This window comes from Tachyglossus aculeatus, chromosome 13 (genome assembly GCF_015852505.1).
Source record: "Tachyglossus aculeatus isolate mTacAcu1 chromosome 13, mTacAcu1.pri, whole genome shotgun sequence".
NCBI lineage: Eukaryota > Metazoa > Chordata > Mammalia > Monotremata > Tachyglossidae > Tachyglossus > Tachyglossus aculeatus.
Genome location: NC_052078.1, coordinates 19,407,272 through 19,428,588, shown reverse-complemented (window position 1 = coordinate 19,428,588; position 21,317 = coordinate 19,407,272). Strand labels below are relative to the sequence as shown.

General features: G+C 43.2%; 1 protein-coding gene across 1 annotated transcript in view; it reads left to right on the top strand.

The window, feature by feature from the left end:
* Positions 1-21,317, top strand: part of GPR158 (G protein-coupled receptor 158) — a 198,622-nt gene that overhangs the window by 82,522 nt on the left and 94,783 nt on the right. Inside the window, exon 3 of the mRNA XM_038755749.1 lies at positions 20,141-20,243. Coding sequence (XP_038611677.1) covers positions 20,141-20,243 — 103 coding nt within the window. The remainder of the gene's footprint in view (positions 1-20,140; positions 20,244-21,317) is intronic.

Here is a 21,317-nt window from a genome sequence, read left to right as displayed (position 1 = left end):
CTAAGTAGATAGCAGTTGGGGGTATCATTCTTGGTGGCGGTGCATTTCTCTAACCTGCCGAAGAGAAAGCCTTTTAAGAAGCTTTGCTTAAGCAGTAGGAAGTGGTGGGGAGAGGCTCCTGTCTAAGCAAAGGGTAAGACATGATATTGTTCCAAAGTAGGAGGAAAAGGATCAGTTGTAGCAGTCGTAGCCTTTATTGACTACCCACTGGGTAAGTTGGACTGTACTAAGCCCTTGGGAAGTGCAAAAAAAAGCAAGTGGAGAAGCAGTGTGGCCTAGGGGAAAGAGCATGGGCTTGGGAATCAGAGGACCTTGGCTCTAATCCTGGCTCTTCCACTGGGATGGTGTGTGACCTTGGGCACTTAACTTCTCTGTGGCTGAGTTACCTATCTGCAAAATGGTGAATCAATCCTGTTCTCCTTCCTAGTTAGACTGTGAGCCCCATGAAGGAATGGGACTGTGTTCAACCTGATTAGCTTGTCTCCACCCCAACGCTTAGTACAGTGCTTGACATATAGTAAGCATTTTACAAATATAATAAATAATGATAAGTCCTCCAGGTACCCTTTCGAAGGTGGCTGATTCTTTCAGGTCAGTATGTGTGACTATATAGGGAGAAACACAGAGGAACCCAGTGAGGTCCCGTAAGCAGCAGCAAAACAACTGTGTCCTCACTCATTTTACATGCCCTTATTGAGTATGGTATTCAGGTTGACTTTAGTGAAGGGGGGTGTGTTCTGTCTGTTTCTCTTGCAAAGACCAGTGAATAGCCATTAAAATAAAAGCAAACACAACAGTCTCCCAATTTGTAAACTCCTCGAGGAAAGGGATTATACTGTCTTACGGTCTTAGCACCATTCTCTGCACAGAGTAAATGCTGTTATCAAATGATTGATTGATAACAGAAAAGCAGGATGAAAATGGAGGAAAAATGTATGAAAGTGTATGCATTTGTTCCCAAATAAAAAGGGGAGATAGAGCGCACGTGCTAGCTTGGCTAAAACCAAAATAATGCATTAAAAAGGCTTTGAATTCCGAATGTCTCTAAATTATTTATTATTAACGTTCCAAGGGAAATGCACAGAAGGAAATTGTGAAGGGGGAGGAGTGGACGGATTCAGTAGTGGACAAAAAGCTAAAAGGAGGGAGAACCTGAAAGGGAAGAGGAGGTAAAATAAGGAAAAAAGCCCTAGGTATTCAGATGAAACTGAGAAAGATAGCAAGAAATGCATAGTGAGAGAGGCAATAATAATAATAATAATGGCATTTATTAAGCGCTTACTATGTGTAAAGCACTGTTCTAAGCGCTGGGGAGGTTACAGAGTGATCTGGTTGACCCAAGGGGGGCACAGTCTTAATTCCCATTTTGCAGATGAGGTAACTGAGGCCCAGAGAAGTTAAATGACTTGCCCAAAGTCACACAGCTGACAATTGGCAGAGCCGGGATTTGAACCCATGACCTGTGACTCCAAAGCCCGCGCTCTTTCCATTGAGCTACGCTGCAATGCCTGCATTCAAGAGAGTAATGAGAAAGTGGTAGGTTGAGGTCTGGCAGAGAAAAAGTCAGGACAGAATGGACTCCTGGGTAACCAATGGGCAGATGGGTCAGGTCTACACACGTGTCTTTTTATTGATTCCCTTTGCTTTGCAAAATTGTTTATGGGGGATGAGCAGAATCCCAGGCCCAATGAGGAGAATTTAGGCTGAGCCTCCACATGTCAGGTATTTTCAAAATGTTCCTCTAGACTCTAAGCTCGTTGTGGGCAGGGAATGTGCCGCTTATAAATCCCAAGCACTTAGTAGTAATAATAATAATTTTGGTATCTGTTAAGCGCTTACTATGTTGTTCTAAGCACAGGGATAGATACAAGGTAATCAGGTTGTCCTACGTGGGGCTCACAGTCTTCATTCCCATTTTACAGATGAGGTAACTGAGGCACAGGGAAGTGAAATAACTTGCCCAAGGTCACACAGCAGACAAATGGCAGAGTCGGGATTGGAACCCACGACCTCTGACTCTCAAGCCCGGGATCTTTCCACTGAGCTACACTGCTTCTCAAAGCACAGTGCTTTGCACACAGTAAGCACTCAATAAATAGGATTGATTGATTGTTCCGTATTTTATCCGGCTCAGAATATCCTTCCCTTCCGACTCCCAGCACTTGTCCTCCACTGAACTATACAGAGTAGGTGTTGAAGATTAGGACAATTGGTAATTGGTCAGGCTATGGATAACTACCTGACTCTACAGCATGTCTCACTAAAGCAGCACTTCGAGGAAACATTTTCTCAGGTAGGGCTGGTGTCTGGTTTAAGAAAGTAACCCCATTGCCCATATATATTAGTCCATTTCTGCCCCAAACACTCCCCTGCAGGTTTGGGGGAATGGCCTAAGTTTAACAAAATGTTCCAAACTGGATGCTGCAAAATCCAGTATTAATTGTGACTCCATAACGTTTTCTGCCTAGTTTACTACCCCCTTGTGAGCCTGCACTAAGTAGGCCGGAAGCAAGTGTGCTGTGAGCTCAGGTATTTTTGGCACAAACGGCCAATTTTGCTAATGGCCTATTGGTGAGATGCCGAGGATCCAGCTCCATTCTTGTAATTAATATTTCATCGGACACTAATAGCCTATGTACAGATCCAAAAACACCAGGAGGATTTCCAAAGGCCAAAATGGGCTTTTTTTTTTTTAAAAAAAAAAAAAGCAGCTAATGAGAAACTAGAGAAGTAGTGTGGTTTAGTGGCTAGGGCACAGGCTTGGGAGTCAGAGGACTTTAGTTCTAATCCCAGCTCTGCCACATGTCTGCTGTGTGACCTTGGGCAAGTTGCTTCACTTCTCTGGGCCTCAGTTACATCATCTGTAAAATGGGGATTAAGACAGTGAACCCCATGTGAGATGGGGACTGTGTCCAACCTGATTGATTTGTATCTACCCCAGTGCTTAGAATGGTGCTTGGTACACAGTAAGTGCTTAACAAGTGCCATAATTATTATAATTACAAATGTATGTGTGAATAAAGTTGCAGGCATAGGACTAGTTTTACAGCTAGTTATGCATGAGGATAGCATTGCTACTGATCTCCTGTCCAGGACCCAAGAAACCTTCTTTCCATAATATTTCTTCCCTTTTCTGACCAGGGTATTATGAAGATGAAAGAGTTTCATGTATATATTCCAGTTAGGTCTTTGACTTGAAGTCGTGAAATGCAAGGAAATCAATAGTAAATGTGAACTTTTACTCTTTCCTATCGCTAGCTTCTGCCAATTCTGTTCCTATTTGTTTGTAATTATCCCTGCTACTTTACAATATAGAAAGTTCTCACTGTTCTCGTACAAGACGGAAAGCCTCAGTTCTGACTTAATAGGTCTATCGGCTCACCAGGAAATGATCATATTTCTTTACAGTTGGGTGGCTCCTTTAGTACTAAAAGTTTTGACTGCTTGGGTGTAGCTTGTGAATGTGGAGCTGTAGGAAGATGAAATTACTTTGGATGGAGGACCACGTATAAAATTGGGAGATGTGCAATCAGTCAGTGGTATTTATTGAGCATTCACTGAATGCAGAGCACTTGAGAGAGTTCAGTGTAACAGAGTTGGTAGATTCTGAATGCCCACAATGAGCTTCCAGTCTGACTGCTATATGCAAAACCTCCCTTGCCAATAGGGTTCATTCATTCAATCAATCGATCAATCATATTTATTGATCGCTTACTGTGTGCAGAGCACTGTACTAATCGCTTGGGAAGTACAAGTTGGCAACATATAGAGACGGTCACTACCCAGCAGTGGGCTCACAGTCTAGAAGGGGGAGACAGAGAACAAAACAAAACATATTAACAAAATAAAATAAATAGAATAGATATGTACAAGTAAAATAAATAAAGTAATAAATACATACAAACATATATACATATATACAGGTGCTGTGGGGAAGGGAAGGAGGTAAGGCAGGGGGGTGGGGAGGAGGAGGAGAGGAAGGAGGGGACTCAGTCTGGGAAGGCCTCCTGGAGGAGGTGAGCTCTCAGTAGGGCCTTGAAGGGAGGAAGAGAGCTAGCTTGGCGGATTTGGGGAGGGAGGGCATTCCAGGCCAGGGGGATGACGTGGGCCGGGGGTCAACGGCAGGACAGGCAAGAACGAGGCATGGTGAGGAGATTAGTGGCAGAGGAGTGGAGGGTGCGGTCTGGGCTGTAGAAGGAGAGAAGGGAACTGTATTGAGCGCTTACTGAGTGCAGAGCAGTGTACTAAGCCCTTGGAAGAGTACAATATAACAATAAACAGACACATGGGTTAGAGTTTAGGAAGATAGAGATTTAAACTGTAGTCACATTGCCCCGTCAACTAATGGCAACAAGGCTGGCTCTTAAAGGAGATCCAGCCCCTTCAGTTGCTCAGTCCCGGGTCAGGGCAAGCTGAGAATGGATGGCCAGAGAGAGAATTTCTTGGTTCCTGAAGTTAGCAGAGGAAGTATGTCGGTTCCTTCAACCCTCCCCTCCCCAGCCCTTCTGAGTTCACCCACAGTCTTAACATCTAACACCCCTTCTCCTCCTCCTTCTCCTCTTCTGCCCCACCTCATGTTGGCCCACCCACAAGCTTAACAAGGAAGGTGTTAATTAACCCCCATTCTCCTCCTCCTCTTTTCTTCTTCCCAAACTCATGTTAGGCCACTCTCAGGTTTGACAGTGGAGAGTGAGTGGAGAAAAGGGGCACCTATTAGCACTAGTAGTCATTAATTATGACCCCTCTATCTTCCAGCTCTTCCCTTTCCCCTGGAACCAGCTCAGTCTCCAGAGAGGAATGTTGTTCCTTTTCTGTGTTGAGTCCAAGTGAATGGCAAGGGGAAAAGAAGGTTTGGAATACTCAAGAGCCTGCTTGACTGGGATGAGAGGTGACATCAGAAATCTAATAGCTCCACCTGATTCCTGTGGATTTGGAGACATCTTTAGGAATAAACTTTTCTATTTTACACCAAGATCCAACTTGATGATAAAGCAGCATTTTCTGGTGTGCATCTCTTCCGCCTCCTCCCTCTCTACCCCGCCACCCCTCTTCCTGGCCCTGTTGCTTCCTCCACTTTCAGGGGAGTAAGCTGAGAGGGGGGAAGTATAGAGAGGAAAGATAGAGGAAAGGCACACCAGGAAACATTGCTTGGTCATGGTAGGGACAAGGCAGGGTCCCAGCCTCTCTTTCCCTTTCAGTGTTGCAGGGTGGGGGCTTCTCAGCCACTGTGCCACCCAGAGAGCCATTGCATTACGTGATGCCATCATTGTACCATACTACCTATGACATCATCCACATTGTTGGTCATGTAAGTGGCCCTCAAAAGAGCGAGCCACCCTGACTTGGGTGGCTTGCTAGTAGATTGCTTTGACCACTAGATGATGGACATGAAGCCTGGATTAGGGTATTATATGGGGCAGCTATTACGCTAGGGAAATCCCAAATTGATATGAGAGCAAGGCAGAGGGAGGAAATAAATAAAAACCTTAGGAGGAGGTATTTTTCCAGTCTGAAAAGAAACACTTAGACTATGTTCCCTTCATTGTCATTCCACCGACTATTAATTATATTGTTGGCTTTCTCTTAATGGCATGTTGTTGTAGAGGGGGTAAATGACAAAATGATAATGTAACTATCTTAGAAAAATGTCGGCTGCTGAAAAGACTTAAGTACTTATTTTAATGGCTCTTCAGAAAAAAAAAGGAATACTTGACGTCTCTTCCTCAAAGAGTAATGTGCCTCTTTCATCCAGTAGTTTATGAATGATGCTGTTTCAATGAAATATTTAACAAACACACTTTGACATCCTTTGAAAGAATTTTTCCCCGCAGCCAAGTAGACCTGCATGGCAGCTGTTGAATACGTGTGGTCCTTACTCCCCTGAAAGTGGAGGAGGCGACGACGTGGCCAGGGAGAGGGGTGGTGGGGTAGAGAGGGAGGAGGCAGAAGAGATGCACACTATGCTTTATCATCAGGTTGGATCTTGGTGTAAAATAGAAAAGTTTATTCCTAAAGATGTCTCCAAATCCACAGGAATCAGTTGGAGCAATTAGCAATTAGTCAGTCCCATCCCAGTTGCCCCAAAACCCAGATTCACTGGAGTTCTTCCAAAAGACACGCTCAGTTCCAGGCCCCCTCCGAGGTGCTGAATGCTTAACCTTCATCATTAAGATTCATATTGTAGCTCCACTCTAGAACTGGAGCTCCTATTTTTCCCTATCTTCAAATGTCCTGCTGCTGCACTTTCACCTTTCTCTTTCCAACTAGCCTGCTTGTTAAGCACTTACCATGTGTCAGGCCCTTTTCTAAGTGCTGGTGTAGATATGATTAATCAGGTTGGACACAGTCCCTGTTCCTCATGGGGCTCACAATCTAATTAGAAGGAAGAACAGTTTTTAGTCCCCATTTTACAGTTGAGGAAACTGAGTCATAGAGAAGTGAAAGAGACTTATCCAAGGACACACAACAAGCAATTGGCAGAGTCAGGATTAGAACCCAGGTCCTCTGATACTCTTTACACTAGTCCACGCTGCATCTCTCACCCCTCCAACCTCCGTGTCTCTCTGTGAATTAACAGACTCCCCTTAAGTCCCTCTTACTTAGACTCTGTGCCCCATGTGGGACAGGGACTGTGTCCAAACTGATTATCTCTTATCTACCCCAGTGCTTGATACAATCCTTGGCACATAGAAAGCCTTTAACAGTTGCCACAATTATTATTATTATTATTATTACCATTCTGGCCTACTTCCACCTCTGCTTTTCTGTATTTAAAATGGTAAGATAGCAATGAGAAGCAAGGGTGACAAGCCTTCTGCTAGATTCATTCCCACTGAATCAAAGGTTACTATAGGACAATTTCTTGACTTTTTATAAGACTACAACCCCCACATTCCGTTCAGAGGACTCCCTGAATAGCACTAAGCACAAAGAAAGCTCCGAACAAATATTTATAACAAAACTAATGCTATACAACAGCAATCACCTCTTTAGGAAGGTGTGGAAAGTAGGGGCCTGAACCTGAAAGATCAAAAGAGCAAACTGATGGCCGAGCCAGGGAGTGAAGCCCGGCCCCCTGAAAGCCAGAAACATCCCCATTGTCCCACACCACTTTTGAGGTTCAAGCCCTAGCGCTGTCATTTGACTACACAGCATCCCTCACAGAAGGGAAGCACGCACCATTCATTGTCCTAGAAGTTCACCCAGCGGGAAAAACTCCTTGCACTGCGTGGGATAGAACGGGATGCGGAGCTGAAAATAACATTTATAAATAAACATCTGCAGTCAGAGCTAACAGCAGTCAGTATCCTGCTTGCTTGAAACCATCCCAACCCCGGCCCTTTTATTAGATGCCTTTAATTGGTCGTGGGGAACCATTTTGCTTTTATGTCTTGATTCCCCGTGACAATACCTAATCATGCTGAGAAGCAGCATGGCATAGTGGTTAGAGCAAGGGCCCGGGAGTCAGAAGGTCATGGGTTCTAAACCTGGCTCTGCCACTTGTCTGCTGTGTGACCTTGGGCAAGTCACTTCACTTCTCTGTGCCTTAGCTTCCTCACCTGTAAAATGGGGATTGAGACTGTGAGTCCTCTGTGGGACAAGGACTGTGTCCAACCTGATTTGCTTATATCCACCCCAGTGCTTTGTACAGTGCCTGGCACATAGTAAATACTTAACAAATACCATAATAATAATAATAATCAAGGGCCACCTACTTAAAGAAAAGGTAGAATGTTAAACCAGGAAAATATTTAAACCTCCATGAAGCCCAGAATGCCAAGCTATTCTTTTCAAAGGGATATGGCCACATCCTCTGAAACAGCCCCTTCCTGCAGGTCAGCGACCCATCCTAGGGCCTGAAGCAGGGAGTCATCTTATAGCAGCTCAGAGGGCGACTCTGCGGTTCACTCTGTCCTGCCTCTTTCCACAGCTGATCATCAAATCCTCCCCCTCATTGTCCTGATGGGGAACCCCCTTCCAAGGAGAGACGACAAGGTACCACCTTCTGGAGGGAGCAGTGGGAGATCGCCTAAGCCTGCCTCTGATGGAGCCCTCTGCTCTCTTACATCTTACTGTGTGACAAGATTTCAGGGAGAGTTCCACCTTCTGGCATGGAACAAAAGTTTTCTAAGCCTTTGTGGCACCCTGGAGGGGCTCATAGTTGGCAAAGGAACAGGGACGCCACTAAAAACCAAACCCATCGATGGGGGGGAGGGGGCGGTGGGGAGAAACAACTCCAAATTTCAAGAAAAGCCATAATCCTTTCTTCAGTCATCCCCCATATGCAAGAACATGAGCCAACTCTAGCTCTTAGGAACTTATTTCTACTCATCCTCAGCACTCTTGTATATTTGCTCATTTAGTTGTACATGCAATTATTTAGACTACTGTAATTGTAAATATGTTATTTTGTCTCCCCCATTAGAGTATAAGCTCCTTGCAGACAAGGAGCACATCACTTATTTATTCTTTACGCACTGCACCAAGTGGGCACTCAATAAATATGACTACCATTACTACTGCTACCCCTACTGCTACTAGTACTATAACAGTTATTTCTACTGCAACTATTACTACCACCAGCACCACCACCGTGGCTATTACTAGCGCTACGACCACTACTACTGTTACCACTACTAGTAGGTTTACACTTTTCCTTTTTCTATGTGTGTGTCCCCCTCATTAATATAATGAGGCCCTTGTGCTTGCCAATCATCTGTCAATTCATAGACAATCTTGTGAAAGCTTGATAAAATTGGTAATGTCTGTAAAACACCTGAAGGAATTTCCAAGGACATAAATGTATGTGGCCGCCACCATTGGGATAGTGCCAAGAGGAGCCCGTCTCCTTATTTAAAGGGGCAAGGGCCCTGATGAGGAGTTTGTTTTGAGTCTGACTGACTGCTCCCATGGGAACACCCGCCCCTTTCTCCTCCCACCCCGGACACTGACTCACCGCCACTATCGATCTGCCTATAAAAACATTTGAATGCCGGTCATTTTTACTCATACATTTCCAAAATGCTTTATCAGCATGGGACAACCATGCCCATGGAGCCAGAGCTAAGTCTGAACTGTGTTAGTTGTATTTCCCCCTCCCTTAACACACTACTCAGCACACACTATGTACTTAATCCATACCACAGTTAAATGAAGAGACAACAAACAACAATCCACAAACAGAATTCAATTCCAGCCAAAATAAGATCAATTCAGCCTGTAGTGAGCCAAAGAAAGTCTCTGTTCCTTTTTCCCAGGGGTGACAAAGTAGTGACCCTCTTCTAGGGCATTCACATAGTTTCATAGGGATTTGTTTAGGGTTGAGTTTCCTAAGTTGATTTCTAATTAATACTAGTTAGGATAAAAGCCCTATGCTAATTCTAAGTCAATTTCACAAGGAAATACAAATTAAAAAGCCCTGTAGAGCTGGCTATCTCTAATACCCTGTATCTGAGGCCTCCCCTGGGCTCATCTTTCTTCCTCAGATGTTCTCTCTCCCAGTGGCTCTCTTTCCCAGGGCCCCTCTTCACTCAGACTCCCTCCTCTAAAACCTCATCTAATAGCCATCCTCTGCCTTTCACGTAGCCTCTGTCTACCCTGTCCTTGGGTCCAGGGGAATAGATGAGGAGAGAAGGAATTCATAGCAGGATGGTTTCTGGAGGGGATTTGGGGAAGCTTCGCTCAATAGGGAGAGGACATCCTGGGATGTGAAGGTAAGGGAGAAGGGGAAGAGGAAGAGCTAAGGGCAGAAAGGGATTGAAGGGGATTTTATGGCAAATGGCTGCGCCTGCTCATGACTCATGCTTCTGGGGAAACAAAATGGCATCTTCCATCCCCCTGGAGGCCAGGTTTCCAATAGAGTGAAGAGATACCACTGGAAACGAAGGGAGTAATTCCCTTTGGTCTCCAACAAGATCTGCATGCCAGCTAGGAGGCAGAGGGATACATTGCGAAGAACCTAGAATTGTTACTTTGAATACTTTTATGACTGGAGTTCAGAATACATACGTGTGCTTTAGTATAGATGAAGTAAGGACACTTTTAGGTAGATGGGTTGTCTGTCCATGAAGACCAAAAGGATTTATAACCATAGCAACCATTAAAGAAAAACTAGTTTCAATTCAGTGTGTGTGTGAACAGTCAAACCTCTCAGATTCTGAACCTCACGTGGGACAAGGACTATGTCTGATATGATTATCTTGAACCTGCCTCAGAGCTCAGATTAGTGTTTGGCATGTAATCAGCACTTCAGGAATATCACAGTTGTTAACCTGACTTTAATGGAGGCAATAAGCCCAATGCCATAAATATACAGACAGGATAAATTTGAAAATATTATCTGGAAACTGTGAAATGATCTGTTTTAGATTTAGTGGCCTTCGTGTTACTGCCAAAGCTCTCCTTATATTAGGCAAAAATTGCAGTTTACAGGATCACACTCTGTGAAAAAGGTGAAAGATGAAGAGTCACTAACAAACAGTATATTATTCCCAGGCTGTAAAATTGAGCAACAGTTTTTATGGAAAGTCAGGTTGTAGTGTACAAGCAGCACCATCCTCATTAATAGTATTGATTGAGCGCCTAGTAGGTACAGAGCCGTGAACTAGGTGTTTGGGAACGTGCAGTAGAAGTAGAAGATACGGTCCCTGTCCTTGAGGGTCTTGCAGTCCAATGCAGGGGATCATCAGGCACAAATTGTAAACCTACAATAACATGAATTAATTTGATTACGTACAGTAATAGACTCTAAGCAAAATGTGGGCAGGGAATGTGTCTACCAACTCTGTTGTACTGTAATCAATCAGTTGAATTCATCAAGTGCTTACGGTGCGCAGAGCACTGTACTAAGCCTTTAGGAGAGTACAATATAACAGAATTCCCTGCCAATATGGAACTCATAGTCTAGAGGAGGGCTCACAATCCAGAGGTGTGTTGTACTCTCCAAAGTGTGTAGTACAATGCTCTGCACACCATAAGCACTCAATAAATACCATTGATTGATTGATACAGTGGTGGCATTTGAGGATAAGGTGATTGATACTAAAAATGATTAAGAGGATGTGCTAAGGGAAGCATTTCCAGGTAATAATTTCAGGAAATGTTCAGAGACTAAAACAATTCAACAGATGATGTACAAGGATGAGGGCTGTGGATTATACTAACCAGCCCAATAATGTGGTGAGGAGTACATGACAACCCTGACCTTCCAATTGAACGTTTGTGAATGAATTAACACCACAGTTAAGCAGGAACCTAAGAATGTGATGGAAAATGGCTGTCATCAATTGTATTGGGGCAGAGTCATGAAAAAAGACTGTGAAATCCTGTCCAGAAGATTGATACACTTAAGAAAGGGAGCTGATCGATACCGTTGTTCCCCAAAGCAAAAACTTTGCGAGAATATAAGTAGAGAAGATAAATGGTCATGCCTGTAGGTCTGAGAGTAGAGCTGATACTAATGTGGAGGTTGAAATACAGCAAAGCCAAGCCACACCAATTATCACCGCCGAGGTCCAGGTGGCTGCTCACTCAAGAGTGAAGTGTCTTCAGGGGTGGGGTAATAATAATAGTAATAACGATGGCATTTATTAAGCGCTTACTAACACTGTTCTAAGCGCTGAGGGGGGATACAAGGTGATCAGGTTGTCCCATGTGACGCTCACAGTCTTAATCCCCATTTTCCAGATGAGGTAACTGAGGCCCAGAGAAGTGAAGTGACTTACCCAAAGTCACACAGCTGACAAGTGGCGGAGCTGGAATTAGAACCCATGACTTCTGGCTCCCAAGCCCGTTTTCTTTCCACTGAGCCACGCTGGGTAGACGGAAGGTAGCCGCAGCCACGCAATCCCCAGCTCCCCACCCACTGGGCCTTCAAGTCAGTGGGGTGGTATCTTTTCTCCACCCACCCCTGCTGAGGAAAAGTCTTGTCCCTGCCTCTGTAACAGCTGTTTGCACATTACATATGTTTGACCAGGGACAGAAATGGTATGAAGACTACTTGGGAAGCGTCATGGACTAGTGGAAAGAGCGTGGGCCCAGGAGACAGAAGCCCTGGGTTCTAAATCAGACTCTGCCACATGCCCTCTGAGTAACCATGGGCAGGCAGGTCACTAAACTCTCTGTGCCGCAGATTCCTCAATTTCAATACCTTTTCTCCCTCCTACTTAGACTTTTAGCCCCATATGGGACAGGGGCTGTAACTGACTTGCTTAGTTCAGTGCTTTGCTCATAGCAATAGCTTAACAAATACCACAGTGATTATTATTATTTCTTCCCAGTAGTGATGTACTGCTGCTTCGCTTTTTAACTGACTCTGCCCAGTTTTTTCTTTTCTGATGTATCAGTCTTCAGTCCTTGCCTCATTCTTTAGAATGGGCTATGGGACCAGTTCTCACTCTAAATGCTGTACCTTTCTCTAGCACTTTATACAATGTTTTGCACACCTAAACACTTAAAAAACATGAATGATAACAACTACAGTAATAATAATATTGATAATGATTAACCCAGGATTCATTCATCACTTGATTCAGAAGGACTTTTTGACTACCTGTCACATAAACCATTTCAGTGACGAATAATTACATTTTACTTGGTTAATGTCTACATTTCAAAAATACAAAAAGGCTACCTTGCCATAATAATAATAATAATATACTACTACAACTTTGCCATCACAGAATTATTTAATCATTAGTGATTCATATTTACAGAAAAAAGGCACTTGAATTTTTTTCTCCTTTATCTTCATTCATCAACTTAACTAATCAGCTTCATCAACATCTAACTGTTGGGTAACGTAATCCTAGAGAATACTATTTTGTTTGCTATGATTATTTAGTCAGATTTGTTATGAAATAGGGGTCCACTGTGGGGTGTGTTTACTCTTATCATCATCATCATCATCATCATCAATCGTATTTATTGAGCGCTTACTATGTGCAGAGCACTGTACTAAGCGCTTGGGAAGTACAAATTGGCAACATATAGAGACAGTCCCTACCCAACAGTGGGCTCACAGTCAAAAAGTGATTTAGTTTAGTAATTTACCACTCTAGCGACTTGGAAAGACTTCATCAGTCAATGCTATTTATTGAGCATTTACTGCATGCAGAGCATTGTACTGAGAGCTTGGTAGAGCACAATGCAACAGAGTTGGTAGACATGTTCCCTGCCCACAAGGAGTTTACAGTCTATAGGAAATTTGACCACTTCATTGGATGGTTGCATGAACTCTTCCCAGTCATTAAAATAGAGACTTTTTTTGACTGACAGGCGGTTAACTCTTGCAGGTGTTTTGTTAAAGACATGGGGAGCACCCTGATGGAGGATAATCTTGAGCCCATTTTTCAGTTGAGTAAATTAAGGTTCAAAGCAGTCAAGGGACTCCTAAGAACTCTCAGAAGGTCAGAGGCAGAGCCAGAATAGCAATTCCGATAAAAAAACTTTTATTGAGAGACCAAAGACCTCCTGGAGCCTCCTTTATGCCTTGAAGTGAGCTTTTGATATTTGTCAAAGACAACATATTGAAAGCTATTTATACAGTTACTTTGAAAAAAAAATTCCACTAATGATTTTTCAGCTCTTTTTTTTAGCCACATGATACCTTGTTCCTATATTAGAAATTTACTCCAATTTCAATCAATATAAATTGCAGTTTAGAATACATAGATTGCTTCCAAAAATAGTGGCACCGCACCAAGGAACTGCAAATAGCCTACTGGTGTCAGGAGTTAATGGGGGTAATATTGTTTTGAACTGCATTTAGCAATCTGCATCGCCAAAGTAATAGAAATAGAGCACTTAACTCCTCCTTATGAAGCCAAAAGCATACCTTTACTGGAATGCCCAAAGAACGAGAAGGCTCAAAATAATAATGCTTTCAGAAAGAGAGGACTGAAAAGGTTCAAATATCAGCTGCTTTGATTCAGCACAGAACTTTGGTGCCTATTCGGTGTAGCAGTTGGGTCACGATTTTAAGCATTCGGCAAGAGGGGGACTGAAATTCTTCATTGCGCTAGCAGATGGGTGGGATTTGTTTGGAGGCGTGGCTACGTAGAATAGTGTGACCTCTAAATCCTAAGTGATTTATGTTTTGTAGTGACTTCTGGGCCAAACCTTTGAAAAAGTTCAGTTCTTAGCAGCCTAAAGCAGTTGACAAAGAGATGTAGATGGCTAAAAACAGGTGATATTTACTATGAGCAGTGCCATCCAGTCATCCATCAAGCTCCAAATTCCATCAGTCAGGGCACCAAAGAATATCAGCAGAGTAAAGGTTGACCTTCTTGATGGCCATGATCATCATCAGTGTTTATTGAGCATTACTGTGAGCACTGCCGAGCACTACTGAACTAGGTGCTTGGCAGATACAGTAGTAATAAGACTCAGTCCTGCCCTCAAAGTGCTTACAATCATGGTTACAGATGGGTCTTCTAAATGGTTCTTAAAAAAACCCATTGTGGTACTATAGTGCATGAATTCAGCCAAACTCTTCTTAATCCTACTGATATTCCAGCCTGAACAACTTTCTGTGGTAAGGAATTTCATAGGTTTACCAGTGCTTCCTTGTATTTTTCTTTAGTCTGTAAGTATCATATCAAAACCAAGATTGGGGAAAGACCAACTGAAAATCAGACTGTCCATTATATTGTGACAGCTGGCCAACCTGGGAATAGCCAAAGGCAGAAACTTCCCACAGCTGTTAGAATGAGAAGTGAAAAAGAGAAAGGGAAGCGGGGGAGGAAATAGCAAGAGGGAGTGTTGGGAAACTCAGCAACGGGCCACAGGTATTATTTATTTGACCTCGAAATAGGAAGAATTGAGTTTCAAAGTTTGAATAGTAAAGTAACCTATTAGTAATGATAATCGTGGTATGTGTTAAAAACCAGCAGTAAGTGCTGGGGGAGACACAAGTTAATGTCAGAGACAGTTCCTATTCCACATGAGGCTCACAGTCCAAGTAGGAGGGAAAACAGGTATTTCATTCCCGTTTTAGCATAAGGAAACTGAAGCACAGAAAAGTTAAGTGACTTACCCAAGGACATATGGCAGGCAAGTGGCAGAGCCAAAATCAGAACCCCAGTTATCTGATCCCCAGGCCCGTGCTCTTTTCAGTAGCCTGCTCTGAATCCAGGGAGACTTTACTAAAAAACAACAACCATGTAATAGTGGTAGTAGTAGTAATAGTAATGACATTTATTAAATGCCCATTTGGTGGAAATGAGAGGTACAGCAAAAGGGAACCCAGGAATATGTAGTTTGGGGATCTCCAAAATCTTAGGAATTCACATCCCCCCACAGGATTTATGAGCATTTCGTATATATCCCAATACTGATGCACTTTCTCATGCATGTATTCCTTCTTATTTTTGTAAATGGTGGATTCTGTGGGGCGAGAAACCTGAAACTCTGCTCCTCTAGCTACCCTACTGCTTTTATCGTATTTGTCACCATATTTGTCTTTATGTTGTGTTTGTGCTTTTATCATTTCATCTTTCCTTCTGTGTATATAGCTAGCCCCTCTACCCTCCTTTTTTCTTAGATTATGATCTCCTTGTGGGCCAGTGACTATATCTAATTCTCACCCTTGTATTTTCTCTAGTGCTTACTACAGTGCCTTACATAGTAGGTGATTAATAAATACTGTTACTATTACTACTTACCTTGCACAAAGCAGCTCTTACTCACTTTATTATGATTGGGATCTCATGTTCAGTTCAGACCCCTTAGCATTCTGGGATTTTTCATCTTTATTATAAAGATGTCCTAGATTATTGTAGACAAACCACACCCCCTCCTCTTCCTAGTATCATCATTTCAGGGAGTTTGGGGAAAACCCAATCTTTAATAAAAACATTATGGGTAACCTATTCATAACCTATTATTTGAGAGACTGTCTCAACTCATGGGAATGAACTTTCCAGAGAGATTTGCTAATTTAATGCTATAATATGCTGCATCAAACTAGAAGTTAAATAGAAAAAAGGAGCCTTGGGTATTGGGCAGTCTTTGGATTTTAAATATTGTATGTAACTTGATCCAGGTGCAGTTCAGCATGTGCATAATTTCAAAGGACTATCCACCCAGTTAGGAAGGGTAACAACTTTAATCATCACAAAAATCATTTTGTGTTGACCACAATCTAATTGGTCAGCTTTCTTTCAGTTGTGAGCTTGTTGGCATGTGAGTGAAAAAAAAAACTACTTTTTATGAATTACAAGAGAATCCTTCACCTGCCATGGAGATTTCATTTGAACAAATCCAATATTTATTTTCCTCAAGCCTCTGGAACTCTTCTGCTGAGAAGGCCTAGCAGACTGGGTTGGCTTCCCCAAGTGAGAAGGAGCCTTAACGTTTTTCTTGCGTTGGTTTCAACCCCCACAAAAAGCCTCTTGTCGGGTGTCAGTTTGAAGTTTGCAGACTTGTAATATGTGTCGACCAGATGTTGCTTTGCAAGAGCTGGCTTTGGTGAAAGTAATGAGAACACTTCAGAAATTAGTAGTAGAAAACAGTTGTTTTTAAAACTTTTCACAGTCAAAAAAGCCTAAGATCCTTGTGAAACCAGCTGCTAGAGAATGGGGAGATGCTTTCTCCCTAGTACAGATCCTGTTGCAGTTGTTATCCCTGAATCCCTGCTTTCCTGGAAGATTATTTGAGAAATGTGGTGGGCCTAAGGATCAGTTGGATTGCTTACTATTCCCTGTTGTCAGAAAGACCATAACCAATGAAAAAATAGGCTTTGTACAGAGGGTTAAGGAGTTGACAATTCCAAAGGCTATGACTGTTGCTCCCCAATTTGCAGTTTCAGGGTTTTAAGGAATAATTCCTTTCTAAGAGAGAGAAATGATTGAAAAGTTTCAGCTGTCAGGATGGAAAGGCTAATTCATTGAGGGCATCATCTTTCTGGTGTGTATGCTTCATCTCTCTGCAGGTTTCTATGGTAGGGCCATCTTCCTTTTGCATTACTGAATTGGGCTCAATAAATTCATCCAGTAGGAAAGCATTTCCGGAATTGGAAAAGCTGTTTGGAAAAGCCAAGCAAAGCTGTGCCTCAGAGCCCATTGTTGGGCGGGGATTGTCTCGGTTGCTGAATTGTACTTTCCAAGCTCTTAGTATAGTGCTCTGCACACAGTAAGCACTAAGTAAATATGATTGAATGAATGAAAGGAGAAACAAAAAGTGCAGCAGTCAGCTTTCATAAAAGTGTCGTTGTTTCGAACTATTTCATAGGTTTCATTTTGGTCTTGAGTTTGCAGTCTAAGGCTTGATATTTTACAGATGTATCACAGTTGAGAAACAGTTCTTCAGTCAGGAAAACAGCATCTTGTTTGGGGGTTTTTGTTTGTTTTTTTACAACATTTATTTTGGTGGGGTTTGAGGGAATTTTTATGGTGTTTGTTAAGCACTTACTGTGTGCCAGACACTGTACTATGTGTGGAGTAGATACAAGCTAATCAGGTTGGTTACAGTCCCTATCCCACATGGGGCTCACAGTCATTTTACAGATGAGGCAGCTGAGGCAAAGTGAAGTTAAGTGACGTACCCAAGGTAACGCAGCAGACAAGTGGCAGAGCCAGGACTAGAACCCAGTTCCTTCTGATTCCCAGGCCCACGTTCTTTCCACCAACCAATGCTGCTTTTCTAAGCATTTACTGTGTGCCAGGCACTGTACAAAGTGCTGCGGTAGATACAAGCTGATCAGGTTGGACACAGTCCCTGTCCCACATGAGGCTCACATTCTAAATTGGAGGGAGGAAGATTTAATCCCCATTTTACAGATGAAGTAACTGAGGCACAGGTACAGAGAAGTTAGGTGACTTACCCAAGGTCATACAGCAAGCAGTTTGGCAGAGCCAGGATTAGAAGCCAGGTCTCCTGACTCTCAGCTCCTTCCACTAAGGTCTTGCTGTTTCTCAATATGTATCAGCCATACTGGAGAGAAGTAGTAATAGTAGTAGTAGTAGTAGAAGACGACTATTTCCCAAATTTCAATTACCTTAAATTTTGGGAAGGCATTGGTCTCAACATAATTCAACCAGTTTGGTCTTTTTGGTTGTACTCTTTGTTTTCCGGAGTGAGAATTCACCCTACTGTGAGGGCCAGTTCTGTAACACAGGGCTAACTGAATCCAGGAGGTAGCATGTATATTTTGATGCAGAGTTTCACAGTGTTTTTTCGTGATTTCAAACATTTAAAATTCTCATCTGAGTCATGGTTGCAGTACTGAGTCATGTTGCTGGGGGAATTGAGTGCTGTTGGAATGAATAGCACTAGGTTCCAATTTTCAGTGAAGCACCAAATTAAGAGGTTACTACTAACTAATAGAACTTTCAGAGCTATCCAGTGCATCTTGAAATGGTTCAAAATGTAAAATCCAGTTTTAAAAGCTTTATATTGATTTACTGATTGTAATATCTCCAAGGTGGAGGGGCAGGAATAGCATTTTTTGTTCTCTTAATAAATGGAAGCAGTGTGGGCAAGGGGAATGAGGTACACGCTGTAGCCTTTGCTACTTACCTTGCTTATGACCTTAGGCAAGAGGCTTAACTTCTCTGTGACTCAGTTCTGTCATCTCTGATATACTTGTTTTCCTTCTCTCTTACACTGTGAGTCTGAGTGGGATGCAGATTATGTTCAATGGAATTATTTTGTATTTACCCCAGTGCTTAGTACATAGTTATGTCAGAATTGGAAGTACCATTGCCCCATTTCTCTGTCAGAGGTATATATGAATAAATAACACTGTGCTCTGGAAGACTTGTGCTGCAGTACTCACCCATTTTAATGCCATCCTGCATAGGCTCCTACCCCCATTAACGTGCCTGTTTTCAAAGATATTCTTTGTGTAGTTGTATCTGTCCTGAGAAGCAGCATCGCATAGTGGATAGAGCACGGGCCTGGGAGTTAGAAGGTCATGGGTTCTAATCCTGACACTGCCACTTGTCTGCTGTGTGACCTCGTGCAAGTCACGTAACTTCTTTGTGCTTCAGTTCTCCATCCTACTTAGACTGTAAGCCCCAAACGGGACAAGGACGGTGTCCAACCCAATTCACTTATGTCTTAATACAGTGTTTGACACAGAGTAAAAGTGCTTAACAAATACCATTAAAATGAGACATAATGAATCAATCGTATTTTTTGAGTGCTTACTGTGAGTAGAGAACTGTATTAAGCTCTTGGGAGTGTACAATCTAACTATATAACAAAGTTGGTAGATAAGTTCCCTGCCTACATTGATCTGTCTAGAGGGAGATAACCAGGTCCCACATGAGGCTCACATTCTAAGTAGGAGGGAGAACACATACTGAATCCCATTTTACAGGTGAGTGAACTGAGTCATAGAGAAGTGAGGTGACTTTCCCAAGGTCACACAGCAGACAAGTGGCAGAGGCAGGATTAGAACCCAGGTCCTCTGACTCTCAGGCCCTTCCTCTGAAACCATAATCAATAGGAAATAGTCAACCAATAGCATTTACTGAGAGCCTACTGGGTGTGGAATACTGCAATTTTCCACTGTAGAGTAAATTTCTGAGCAAAGTTAAAGAGAAGCAAGGTGACATATAAATAAAAGCAAAGATCTTATTCTGGGGAAACTTCTAGGAGTTTTCTTTTCCATTATACCAGTTGGCTAGAGATCAGATAACAATGAAGAAACTGGCATGTTATCTTCTTGACAATCTGAAGTGTGGTGTTCTCTTCAGTGCCTCCATTTCTAGACTGTGAGCCCACTGTTGGGTAGGGACTGTCTCTATATGTCGCCAACTTGTACTTCCCAAGCGCTTAGTACAGTGCTCTGCACACAGTAAGCACTCAATAAATACGATTGATTGTAAGAATTTATCCTGTTGACCTGGAAGAAAGTCTATTCAGGTGTCTTCCCATAGTCTTCCTCTAGACTGTAGGCTTGGTGTGGGCAGGGAATGTGTCTACCAACTCTGTTGTATTCTCCCAAATGCTCAGTACAGTGCTTCGCAAATAAGTGCTCAGTAAGTGCCTTTGACTGATTCTGCCATACTCTGTCTGGCCTTCGTTATTTCCTTCCCAGTTTCTCCCACTTCCCAACCGTGATGAATACGTGTGGGCTCTTGTATCAGACAATCGATTTTGGTGACCTGCATTGCTTTCCTTTTCTTTCCCATAGTGCCTGCCAACGAAAGGGCTTGGATTTGTGCTCGGGGCCTACAAATGCATTTGCAAACCAGGATTCTATCATCCCCGCATCTTTACAGTGAACAACTTTCCAAGTAAGTGCCTATCATTAGAGTGTCTAAATGTGTGAGTGCGGATACGCAGCATGAATAATGCAGGGTTGTTTTACCCTTGTCAGGTTACACAGTAAACACCCCATGGCCTACAACACTAGGATTACACAATCACCTAAGGAGTTTTGGCCTTTAGTTTGTTAGCTGGAATCCCTGTACATATATACACAAGTGCTGTGGGGCGGGGAGAAGGGGGGTGAAGCAAAAGGAGTAAGTTGGGGCAATGCAGAGGGGAGGGAGAGCCAAGGAAAAGGGGGATTTAGTCTGGGAAGTCTTCTTGGAGGAGGTGAGCCTTCAGTATGGCTTTGAAGGGGGAAAGTGTGATTGGCGGAATTGAGGAGGGAGGACATTCCAGGCAAGAGGTAGGACGTGGGCCGGGGGTCGATGGCGGGACAGGCGAGAACGAGGCACAGTGAGAAGGTTAGCACCAGAGGAGCAGAGTGTGCGGGCTGGGATATGGAAAGGGAGAAGGGAGGTGAGGTAAGAAGGGGCAAAATGATGGAGAGCTTTGAAGGAGTTTTTGTTTGATACGCAGGTTGATAGGTAACCACTGGAGATTGTTGAGGAGGGGGGGTGACATGCCCAGAATGTTTATGTAGAAAGATAATCTGGGCAACCGAGTGAAGTATGGACTGAAGTGGGGAGAGACAGGAGGTTGGGAGGTCAGAAAGGACGCTGATGCAGTAATCCAGTCTGGGTAGGATGAGTGATTGTACTAACATGGTAGCGGTTTGGATGGAGAGGAAAGGGCGGATCTTGGTGGTGTCGTGAAGGGGAGATCAGCAGGATTGGGTGATGGATTGGATATGCAGGGTGAATGAGAGAGTGGTGTCAAGGATGACACCAAAATTGCGGGCTTGTGAGACGGGAAGGATGGTTGTGCCATCCACAGTGACAGGAAAGTTCAGGAGAGGACAGGGTTTGGGAGGGAAGATAAGGGAAGACTGCTCCCACCCTGGGCCCAGCACCCCCAGGAAATGGGAATTGCCTGTGACAAAACCCCATGTTAAGGGAAACTTGGGCTGCAGAACTCCAGTGTCCTTTCCTGTATGGCAT